Source organism: Erpetoichthys calabaricus, chromosome 10 (assembly GCF_900747795.2).
Source record: "Erpetoichthys calabaricus chromosome 10, fErpCal1.3, whole genome shotgun sequence".
Taxonomy (NCBI): domain Eukaryota; kingdom Metazoa; phylum Chordata; class Cladistia; order Polypteriformes; family Polypteridae; genus Erpetoichthys; species Erpetoichthys calabaricus.
This window is the reverse complement of record NC_041403.2, coordinates 136,851,223-136,863,915: the sequence shown is the minus strand read 5'-3', so window position 1 is coordinate 136,863,915 and position 12,693 is coordinate 136,851,223. Positions and strand designations below refer to the sequence as shown.

The following is a 12,693-nucleotide window of genomic DNA, read 5'->3' as shown; positions in this document are numbered from 1 at the left end:
CGTTATTTAAGACAGATGTTCCCAAGAATAACTGACACCAAGATCAAAGAGGGCATTTTTGTTGGCCTTCAGATCAGACATGTTATGAGTGACAAGCAGTTTGAAGATCTGTTAGTTGGGCTGGAAAAAATTGCCTGGAAAGCCTTCAAAGACGGTGTTGATAATTTTTATGGGCACTTACAAAACCCCAAACTACATTCAGCTGGTAGACAAACTTCTCAAAGCATACAAGACAATGAAGTGCAACATGTTACTCAAGATTCATTTCCTCAACTCACACTTGGACTTCTTCCCCACAAAACTTGGTGCTGTCAGTGACGAACACGGTGAAAGGTTTCACCAGGACATTACTACAATGGAGAAACGATTTCAGGACAACTGGAATCCGTCAATGCTTGCTGACTACTGTTGGACACTGCAACGTGATGCACTAGACATTGAATACAAAAGAAAATCAGGAAATTGTAATTCTGTTGAATTTAATAGCTTATGCGAAACATTAACGTGACTAAATACGTTATTGTCAGTAAACATATAAATGTCTGTTTCTCAGAGTTCCTACGTGATGCAGTAAACCCAATATATTTGTGCATAACCAATAGGTACCTGTCACAAACAGCAAAATCTTTTCAGCAAGACTTTTCAAAAAAATTGTTGTGCAGTGTTATTGGTGTCCTGAGTGTTGCATTTGCTCTCCATGCTTCTTTAATCCTCCTACAATTTTTTTTTTCTTGAATACCTTAATCCTCTGCACTAGATCAAGCAACTTCATTAATGGAGGGGGATATGTTTTTGTTTAAAATATGTGTATCATAGAATTTAATTAAAGGCAGAAAAGTAAATTATTTTGTTGTGTACATTGGTATTAATACCTAAAAAGTCAAATTCAACCTGCCTGAAAGACTACCATCCCATTGTGCTAACACCTATAGCAATGAAGTGTTTCGAGAGGCTAGCCAAGAATTACATGTGCTCTTCACTGCCAAAAGACCTGGATCCATTACAGTTTACATATCGCTACAGTAGCTCCACAGTGGATGTCGTCACCTTGATCTTTCATACAGTACTGGCCCACCTGGAAAAAAGAAGGGGGAATAATGTACAAATGCGGTTTATTGATTATACTTCAGCATTGAACACAATAAACTTCTCTAACCTCATCACCAAGCCCAGGGATCGGCACCTAGTCACTTTAATATGCACATTTGTTTTTAACTTTTTGACAAGCAGATCTCAGATGGTTTGAGTGGGTGGCCGCACTTCATCATCCCTTACCCTCAACAGAACGGCTCCAAAATGCTGGGTTATGAGGCCTCAACTGTATTCCCTCTACACATATGACTGTATGGCTGCAGATGACTCTAACATCATGGTCAAGTCTGATGATGACACAGTTGTGGTAGCCCTGATCTCTAACAGCAGTGAGCAGGATAAATTGGGAGTCCATCACACTGATGTCAGAACAACAATCTAACCTGAATGTCAGCAAGACAGAGGTGCTGACTGTGGACTTTGGGAGAAAACAGCAGATGCACTATCAACCCCACTGTATTAACAACACTCAGGTGTAGAGGATGGGCAGTTTTTGGTACCTCAGTGTCAACATCACAGAGGACCTGACCTAGCCCAAACACACATCGACACCTAGGTGAAGAAGACATGACAACATCTTAATCGCATCAGATGCCTCAGGGATTTTAAGCTGCTTTCCCAGTTAGAAAAGAACTTCTACACCTCCACCAGCAAAGTATCTTGATGAAAAGTGTGACTGCCTGGTTTGTAAACAGAACACAGCAGGACCACAAGACTCTGCAAAGAGTAGTACAGTCAGCTGAAAACGTCACTGGGTGTGCACTCCCAAACTTCTAGGACATCTATACCAAGCAATGTCAGACCAGGACAAAGAAAATTCTGCATGACACCAGCCATCCCAGCAATGACCTCTTCTTTGTACTGTGGTCAGAGAAATGGCAATGCTGCCTGAAGACCAGGGGCCTCATGTATAAATGGTGCGTACGCACAGAAATGTTGCGTACGAACCTTTCCACGCTCAAATCACGATGTATAAAACCTAAACTTGGCGTAAAGCCACGCACATTTCCACGGTAACTCATTCCTTGGCGTACGCAATTTATCCGCCCGGTTTTGCAGACTGGCGGCACCCAGTGTCAAAGCAGTGCTACTGTTCCTGTGTGGTCACCCTTTCTTTCTTAAATCCACATTCCTGGCGCGGCTTTATAAATACACTGAAATTAACTGCATATTGTTTATTAGTGTAATGCATCTGATTGTAATTAACCTGTAGCAATATAATGGTCCAGGGAATAGCCATAGTATTCCAAATACCATAACTGCTTTAGCGTTGTAACTCTCACTGCATCTTCTTTCAGCTGATCCCGTTAAGGGTTGCCACAGCAGATCATCTTTTTCCATATTACTCTCACTGCACCACTCGGAGTATTTATATCACTGTATCTGAGTGGGAAATCACAGCAGCAGCTGATTGGAAAGAGAATTATCGGTACACAGCATGAAGCAGATGCTGTCTGAGCCACAGCAAACGCTTTAGTCCCTGTACGGACTTCGCGGTTTAGAAACAGTTTCATCCCAAGAACTCTAAAGGCACTAAATCAGTCCATCAAGTGCTCCTTGTAGAACTGTTTGTACTTATAAGTACAATTACCCCACTGTAAACTTGCACTACAGTTATAATATTGCACAACCTGCGCCACTTTATAAAGCGCGTATTTACATGTGATGACGGTATTCATTTCTAAGACGAAATGCAGCAAAACATGTTGATTATATTATACAGATAAAAACTTTAACTTCATTTAAATAATCTGTATTGTTAATAATTAAACATGTGAGGACACGGTGCCGCAGCACTAGCTAGTTCAGGGATTGTTCCTGCCTTGCGCTGTATTCTTGCTGGTGCTGACGCGACACTGGAAAGATAGACGGATATAATAATTAAACACGTACTACTAAGATATTTCAATGTTCCTTAAAAGTTTTGAAGAATCGAAGTTCTAAGCTTACAGATGGCTTCACGTCTATTACATAGCTTATTGTGTGGCGATTGAGTTTTTGGGAGAAAGAAAAGTAAGGACAGGAATTGGAGGTTAGTGCGTTTGAAAGAGACAGTACTGCTGTGATAAATTATTTCATTGAAGGTTGCGCATGGCGCAGCAAGCCTCTTGCGTGAGACATGAACAAGCACTGCGCCACCGTGTTCCCATGTTTAATAACATGCTTTCATTCCTATCATCATGAAAAAGATATCACGTATACATCTCAGTATTTTAATTATTCAGAGAGCTGTAATATCACGAATGTAATGGATTATGTGTCCTGTCGGAGAAAGAGAAAGCCCGTTTAAAAAAGCAGGTAGTGATTCATACACATAGAGCACATAGAAGATCAAATACAGAACAAAGCATTTAACATGCCACTTTAGTTACAATGGGATTTGAGAAACTAGTAAATTAAACGATTTTAAGATGAAGTTTATGATGTTCTACTTTAATGGCAAAATAAACTACGTGATTAAAGTGGAAATTTCGAGATTAAAGTTGACATTTCGTGCTTTTTTCCCCACTGTGTGCCTTTTTTTTGTCTGTACCCTAATAAGCTTTCATATGACATTCAGACGGTGGGCTACGACTTGCCTTTTCACGGCGACTTTGATATGTGATTTCTTTTTTATTTCGGGCACTGTGCGACTTTGTGAAGTTGAGCCTTCGAGTTTCTCCGACACTCTGTCACTCGATCAGCTTCCTTTTGTTGATTATACCACTGTTTAAACCAACAAATAGTACGTTTTTTCCTTTGCCTCCACTTGGTATTTGCTGAAATTCTTATATTTTCTTCCGTGCTTTTCCCATTGTCTTTTCACAGAAGGCTATTTATATTGATTTGCATATTCAAAGAGGCGTAATTCTGGGAGGAGTTGGGGCGGGACAGAAGGCGCGTGCACGTGCGTTACTTTTCACGCAAATCGGGATTTATGTAGTAGAAGAACGTGAAAGTATGCGTGCGCACAGATTCCTGCATCTGGATTTTTCTGTGCGTACGCACAATCCCGCTTTTGTGCTTACGCCATGTTATAGTGTGAGTTCTACGCACGGCGTTATACATGAGGCCCCTGGTCAGAGAGACCGAGGAGGAGTTTCTTTCCACAGTTCATTCACATCCTAAATGAGGGCTCTACAAATGATACCCTATTGTTAATTCTCTCATATTAAATTATTTGAGTTATTACACTATTTATTTAATTATTTATGTATGGAAGCAAAGGTCTGTGATACAGTTTGCATTTTTGTAGCTAGAGATCCACAAAGGGAGAAAATGACTGTTCTTTTCAATGCCAAAACCAAAAAATCGACCACAGAGACAAGAAATGCAGTTTACAGCATTCCGTGCAGTGCATGCCCAGTGGTATGCATGGGACAAACGTCTAAAAGACTCACAACTCATATACAGGAACATGGCAATGTTCTCAGAACTAAAGACTCACAGTCTCCAATTTATGCACATACAAGTTTCACCGGACACCTGTTTAACTGGGACACTGTGAAAGTAAAATTCTGGGCCAATGGCAAGAGTGCTGGAGAGCTGGCTGAGTCTTGGCTCTCTAATGAAAATGCCATTACAGTAATAGATCTTTGGACTTGAACTCAGCATATGCAAGCTTAAAAAGAAGAACATCTAAATAATAAAAAAGACTTTATGACCAACACCTTCCGAACCCCAACTTACTAATCCACCTGTAACCCCCTTACAACCGCCCCCCCCACCCTTACCCTTCAACTGCTATATATTGCCTTTGATTCCTGAATGTTTAATCATTTTCCTCTGATGATGACACCTGGTAGGTTGTTGAAAGCTTAGGAATAAAAAAACTCTTTTAAGCTATGTGACACATTTTCTCCCTTTGTGGATCCCTAGCTATAAATATTTATGTATGTATGTTTGTATGTATGTATGTATGTATGTATGTGCTGTATGTATTGTTTACTTATATTTCACATATCTTCATAATTTTATTATAACACATACTTTTGCTGTCATTTAATATAATGACTTTTATTGACATTTATAAAATCATTTGATTATTTTTTATTTTCCTTTTATATTCTTCTTCTAATGCACAGATTTAGAGTTTAGCAGCTAAACATTTTGCTACATTTTGTACTGTATGTATATTTGTATGTGACAAATAAATTTGGTTTGGTTTGCACAAAACCTGCCTTATTTTTGTTTATTTTGTTTTTTTCTGCATTGGAAAATGATTCTTTGTTCCAGGAACAATAAGTAGTATTATATTCTAAAGTATGAAGTACCCCATGTCTCATAAATTTGCAATTTTATCCTTAGCTGACCAATGAAGAGCAACTCTCTATTCTGAACAAGGTGAAACGTGGAGAGCTAACTGTCCAGGATGCATTGTGGTGTGCGCAAAAGGGCAAGTCTGAATGCCCCAGTGTAGCCCTTCAGTCTAAGGTGAGGCCAAAGCCAACAAGAGATCATCTCCTTTAGAAATAGTCAAGCAAGTGTTAAGATGTCAAATTTTGTAGCAAAGTCGGTGTGTGTTGATATTTTTTATGTTTTCCATTCAGTACATGTTTGTCCTTGACTAACAGATAGCAAGCATTTAAATAATAGGTTTGCTTGTCTGATTATTGCAGTTCCTGTCTCTTTTGTATTGCTTGTTAAGAAGAGAGTGGCTTTTAAATGTAGCTGTTTTGCCATGGGACCTTTCAGTACTTAGTGCAGCTGTGTCACAGTTTCTGAGATGAGTATTCAAGTTTCTAAGTTAGATTTATGCATGAGAATTAATAATTAGTAACTACATTTATATGGGTACCTAGGTCTCCTCTCACACCGTTAACACATCTACTGTATGTTTGGGCCTAGTTACAGAAACTAGTTAAACTGCGCCATATGTATGAATGAATGTGCCCACTGATAGATTGGCATCCTATCCAAAGGTTGTCTCTGTCTTGTACCCAGAGCTTAATAGAGTCTATAATGAAAAGAATTGAAAGAATGATTTTGTCAGATAGATAGATAGATAGATAGATAGATAGATAGATAGATAGATAGATAGATAGATAGATAGATAGATAGATAGATAGATAGATAGATAGATAGATAGATAGATAGATAGATTTCTATAGATTGGTTGGTTGATATGTGTTGCAATTCACCTAGAGAGGTTTTGGTTTTTCTCTTTTATTAAAATTCAGCAGTGTTGTATTCCGAAGCCTTCAGAGATATTAGTTTATTAAAAACTGAAACAGCCATGGTGTCTGATTGTTTTGCTAATAATTTGAATGAAATATATTCCAATTGCCTATTTTACGCTGTTAAACATAACTGTTCTTTAATGTCATTTTACGGTTCTTTTCTGGGTTATATGGTTCCTTGTAGAACTATTGCTTGACAAAGCACCATTTCATCTTGGGAAGGGCTCTTGGGATATGAAGTTGGTTCTTTGTGCTTTGATGAACGGTAGGCTACTTAGAAAACTTGGACTTGGACTGTGTTATTGTATGCAACAAGAATCCTTTTAAAATCATGACTTACTGGTATTTCATAAATCTGTTACCATCTGTTCATGAGTATTTACTATGTGGAGCCTGTTGTGGATCCAGTGATCAGGGCAGATCGGTGCTTTAATTAGCCAGCCTCCAACATATTTGAATATGTTAACCTATTTAAATATAAAATTAAAATGACGTATAGAGAAAAATTAAGATACATTTTAAATAGATTTATTCATATATAGAGAAACAGCAATAATTTTTCACATATAATTATTTATAAGCATCAACTAGACAAGAATATACAGTAGTATAGATGCACTGATAAGCCGTGTTCTAATTATTAGTTTAGAAGCAGTGAAGTGTACAAGTGGTAGGTGGGGATTTTTTCTGCGCAGAGCAAGAACGCATTCGGATTGATAACGAAATGAAATTATAAATTGTAAATTAGTTGTTTATCTTCCTAGAAATTATTATCAATGTAATGTTTGTTTATTTTTGTTATTGCCTCATAAATTTCAACTGCTGTGCCTGATGCCGTCACAGAAGGACAGTCTGAAAATGATTTTTGAAGCATTTGTGGATAAAAATCTGAGAATTTTACTTTTTTCATTCATGAGTGATATCTTTCCGAACCCAGCTGCTTACACACGAATTATACTGAACCTTTTGGCTAATAATGCCGCCCCTAAAAATGTGCCACCTGTTGCAGACCGCCCCCTCTGCCCGCCCCTAGCTATGCCACTGTATGAATCTATATAAATAAAGATTCTTTCTGGAACCTTCATGTGGATGGGTCTTTTGAAAACCAAAAATGGTTCCACTATGGCATCGCTCTTCATAATCACTCTGGCACCTTTATTTGTAAGCGTGTACTTTAATAATCTCTGAGAATACTAAGGCTGTTCAACCTGACATCTACTCAAAAGAGTTGTGTCTGTCACAGCATACCTGCTTTTTGTTTTATAAAGCCACACTGTCATGATAATAGCTTTGACAGGCTCTTGTAACTAAGGAGACATATATTTTCGCTTGTGTTTTTGTTCTGTACCCTTCATTAATTGATCAGTTTTGTAACCATGTCCTGTAGCACTTGTTCCCAAACAGTCCCGAAGAATGATGTCTACTGAATTATGTTGACCTTTTTTGTAAGCCACTTTGCATAAAAGTGTCTGCCTTGTAAATGTATAAATTCTACTCCACTAACATTTTTTTCATTGTTTTCTGCCAATGTGCTAGCCTTCTAATTGAGGAAAACGACACAAATCTATACCTTTTTAAGCTTGCTTGCTATACGGCCAACAGTATGAATGTCCAGAAAGCTGGTTTATTCATTTGAACCACACTCGCATTGGTAGTTATGCTTTTAATCAGAATTTCTTTCTCATTTAAGAGTCTGAGTTTTCTATCATATTTGTAGGTCTAAATATTCATGGCACATGTTGAATTTCCTAGAAACGGGCTCTTTTTTTAATGATTTGTTCTCTTGATTAGAGTCTGCTTCTATTTAGTTTTGAAAAAAAAAACAGGAAAGTGACTAATGGACAATGATTGGTGTTTAGAGTGTAATAGTCATAGAAAGTATTTTTACATGACGGTCCCTTAATAAGCACATTCAAGAAAGACTGAAAACTGCCTCTTTTGCTGAAGTTAATTAAACCGTACAAATTATCATAGGCCATCTTGTACAGGTAAGAGCATAAAGGAAGAAAATAAGCAGAATGAATCAAATGATTTTTTTTGTGAAGAGTTTACTTATTAGGCACTAAAGGCTTATCTTGCTCTGAGTGGATTTACATTTCCTTCCAGAACTTAAACAAAACCATTTCCGTGCAAAGGACAGTCACCTTTCAGCTAAGGACACATGCATATGGCTTCATTTGGGCATTGTTTCTGCTTTGTCCTGTTCCCAAATGTTGTTTCCAGAGATCTATTTGATTATAGGTCCTTTTCTGGTGTAGGGCTTAATAACACAAAACTGTTTGGTGCTCTGAACCCTTTAGTGCCTAATACTTTTTTTTTCTTTTTAGTTAAGCAATGAAGAACAGCTCTCTATTCTTAAGAAAGTAAAGAGGGGAGAGTTGTCCATCCAGGAGGCTCTAGAGTTTGCAAAGAAAAGCCAATGTGACCTCGCAGATCGCAGCAAGGTGAGGACCAGCACTTGAATGGTCATGGGAACGGGTTTGATGGTGAAGCAAACTCGTATGTGTCTTTGTCCCTGAGCTTCCCTCTTCTTCAGCTTGCATGTAGGTTTTTATTCAAATGTTTTTCTAAGGTAAACATAATAATCAAAGTGTTTTTTATACTAAAGAAGCATTTTTTAAACACTATAATAAATAAATTATTTATTTTGCTAAAAGGTTTATTTGATGTGTTTGTCATGTTTTGCTCCCACACTATTACTAATGACCAGAAGTGCAGCTTGCAATAGTGTTTTCTCTTTTCTTTTTTATTGATTATAGGTTCAGGTGTTCACAGCATTATGCCTTTATTCTGCACCTACGCTAACGCCCCCACACCTATAGCCATTCAGTGTCTAACGTTTCTCAGATAACTCCAAAAGCCCAGCAGTAAGAATTCTGAAATCATAAAATCACAGGTTCAAGTATCTCCCAATGGGGCAGTAGCATCTTGAATTAACTACATTTGGTAGATGAATATTATCTGTATAAAGTAAAATGCAGTGGTCTCATTTAACATTTGAATATGGTATCTGCCAAAAAATATTCACCCCTAGGAAGTTTTCACATTTGCTTTATATACACCATTGAATCACAGTGAATTTAATTTGCCTTTTAAATGAATGCTGTCAAGAAGGTCCAGGCTGTATCATGGTCTAGCCCAGTGATTCCAAAACTCAGTCCTGCGGACCCATTGTAGCTGCAGGTTTTTGTCCCAACCAAATTCTTTTTTAATTTGGATTCCTAGCCTAATGAAGTGAGCTTTTATTTCCCAGTTTCTGTGTTTTGGGGTCAATGTAGAAATTAAAAAACTCCATCCATCCATTTTCCAACCCACTGAATCCAAACACAGGGTCATGGGGGTATGCTGGAGCCAATCCCAGCCAACAAAGGGCACAAGGCAGGAAGCAATCCCAGGCAGGGTGCCAGCCCACCGCAGGGCACACACACACACACACACACTAGGGACAATTTAGAATCGCCAATCCACCTAACCTGCATGTCCTTAGACTGTGGGAGAAAACCAGAGCAACCGGAGGAAACCCACGCAGGGAGGACCTGGGAAGCGAACCCACATCTCCTTACTGCGAGGCAGCAGCGCTACCACTGTGCCACCGTGCCGCCCAATTAAAAAACTATGTATGGTAATTTTTTATTAAAATGTACTAAGCATAATACATTTTTACTATAATGTGCTAAGCAGTTATATGAGGATCCTGATTTTCATTCTGCTTTTCTGGCTGTTTAATCCATTACATATGTGAGGAACAGCCCGGACACAGACAGGTAGACATGTTCGTTTCACCACACACACGTTTATTATTCATATTTACAGTGCACAAACCCAGTGCCGCAGCACCAATCACCCGTTAAGTCCTTGGCCACACAACACAATGCCTTCTAGTCTCTGGTCCGCCTCCACTCCTCTCCTCTGAGCTCCGTCCTTCTTCCACCCGACTCTTGCCAATGAATGGAGGGAGGCGGCCCCTTTTATACACCCCGGATGGACTCCAGGTGCATCCTGAGGAGCTTCTGTAGCCACACCCCTGTGTGGCGGAAGCTCTGGCGGTGTATCTGGAAGTCCTCCGGGTGTCCCCAATCCTCTTCCACCCAGCACTTCTGGGTGTGGCAGAAGTGCTGAGGTCCAGGGCTCCCAAGGCATCGGGGCGCCCCAAAGCAACCAGGGCGGGTGCCCCCTCGTGTTCTGGAGGAGGCACAAGCCCTCCTCCAGTCCTCCTGGGCATCCCAGCCGGGCATGAACCCCAGCCGGGTGCCACACATACTAATGAGTGAGTTTAGCGCTGAAGTCTTTGCTGCCTTTCATCATTCAGTGTGGTTTGGCTTGGCATCTGCTCTGCTTGTTAATTGTCATTATTAGAATACAATGAAGGGAGAAAATGACATAATAAAAGGGGAAAATAGTATGAAAAAGAGTTAAACACTTGAGAAGCTATAACTAAAACTGAAATATTTCTAATTGTCTTATAAATGGAGAAATCATGTTAATGTGTTGTCCTAAATGCAGAATTAAAGAAGAGAAAAATGTTAGCATCAATTATTATGACAGATTGGTTGGACCAAAAACCTGCAGCCACTGTGGGTCCTCAGGACCAAGTTTGAGAACTGCTGTTCTAACCTACACAATGAAGAGAAAGGAACACTCAAAGCAGCTGTGTGAAAATGTGATTAAAAAGCACATGTCAGGGGATGAAGCAGGAATGAATCAAGTGGCTGACCGTCTATTGGAATCAGTTAAATCAGTCATTAAGAAATGGAAAGAGTATGGCACAGCTGTATGACACCCCAGCCACAAAAACTGGGTGATTGTGCAAGAAGCGAGGTCACCAAGAGACCTAGGAGGACTCTGAGTTGAGATTGTGCCAAGAACAACTGCTACCCAGCTGCTTCACCAGTCACAATTTTATGGGAAATTCTCAAAGAGGAAGTCACTGTTTAAACAAAAAGTGCTAGAAGGCATGTGGGAGAAGTCAGGAGGAAGAAGGTGCACTGGTTTCAGGAGACCCGAATTGAGCATTTTATCCATAAGACTAAACACCCTGTTTGAACTCTGAACACCATCCCCACAGTGAGGCATGGTTGTGGCAGCAGCATGCTGTGGAGATGTTTCTCTGTAGCAGGCCCTGAAAGTCTAGCGAGGGTAAAGAGGTAAATGAAGGCACCAAAAAATGGGGAAATCCTGGGGGAAAAACCAGATACAGCTTGCAACAAACCTGCGCCTTGGGAGAAAATGTGTTTTCCAGCAGGACAACAATCCAAAGCATAAAGCCAAAGCTACAAGGGAATAGATTCAAAATGCCAAGGTTAGCGTCCTGGAGTGGCCAAGTCACAGTTCAGATCTCAATTCAGTTGAGAGTTTGTGGACTTGAACTTGATTCCCATGCAGTCTGATAAAGCCTGAGCAGTTTTGCATGGAAGAAAGGGAAAAAAATGTCAGTGTCCAGATTTGTAAAGCTGACAGAAACCTGTCATGGCTACCAAAGTTGCATCTACTAAATACTGACTAGAAGGAGTTAATACCCACACAGTTAGTTTGTATTTTATATGTGCAATTCATTTAGGCAACTTGCAAAGATATTGTTTTCACTGTGATGTTAGTGAGTCTTTTTCTGTTGTGGAGTGTAAAAGAAGCCAAATGAAATGCACTGGGGTTCAGTGTTCTATAAAAGTAAAATGTGAAAACTTCCAAGGGGGTGAACTCTTTTCATAGTCACTGTGTGAAGTATGAAATTATCTTATGGAAGAAAAAGTTTTATTTCTCTAAAAGATTAAAATGTACAGTATATACACAGAAATAAAAAAATGTAACTCTTTGCCATGCTCATTTTGTTTTCCATGTCATGTTACAATTTGCCTAAGCTTAAGCTCTAAGGACCACCTTTCACAATGGGCATGGTGGCACATCGATTAATATTGCTGCCTCCTTCACAGCTCTGGAGTCCCGGCTTGTAACTCTGTAAAGTTTATGTGTTCACCCTATGTCTGCATGAGGTTTTGCTCAGGATACTCCACATGTCCCCCCACATCTCAAATATGCACTTTAGATTAATTGGTGACCTGTAATGGCTGTGCACCCCATACAAGGTTAGTTCCCATCTTGTACTCAGTGGTTCGAGAATGGGCTCTAGCCACTGTGACTCTGCACTGGATTAGTCAGGTTGGATAAAATGTAGATCCGTATGGCAATTACAGCCATTTTGACTTCACAGCTGCAGTATTTTGGGGTGGTACTACAGTGCAGTCATTAAAAAAAATCATAACTGACATTTGTGTGCATTTTCATAAACAATTACTAACACAAAGCATTGTGACATGCAATGAGGAAATGAAATTTAAACTTGTTTTCATTTGTGTGGTAGAAACATGTCATGCTGACAAGAAGTCAGTTTTGTCCATTACCAAAGTTCCTCTTTATGTGTAAAATATTAACCATTTCAACCTTCAGT

General features: G+C 39.4%; 1 protein-coding gene across 2 annotated transcripts in view; it reads left to right on the top strand.

Moving 5' to 3' along the window:
• The window catches only part of LOC114659434 (formin-H), a 235,050-nt gene that overhangs the window by 44,627 nt on the left and 177,730 nt on the right, over nucleotides 1-12,693 (top strand). The window contains exons 2-3 of one of the 2 annotated variants that reach the window (XM_028811923.2): nucleotides 5,380-5,505; nucleotides 8,579-8,695. In XM_028811923.2, coding sequence (XP_028667756.2) covers nucleotides 5,380-5,505; nucleotides 8,579-8,695 — 243 coding nt within the window. The remainder of the gene's footprint in view (nucleotides 1-5,379; nucleotides 5,506-8,578; nucleotides 8,696-12,693) is intronic. The other variant, XM_051933105.1, reaches the window with a different exon arrangement.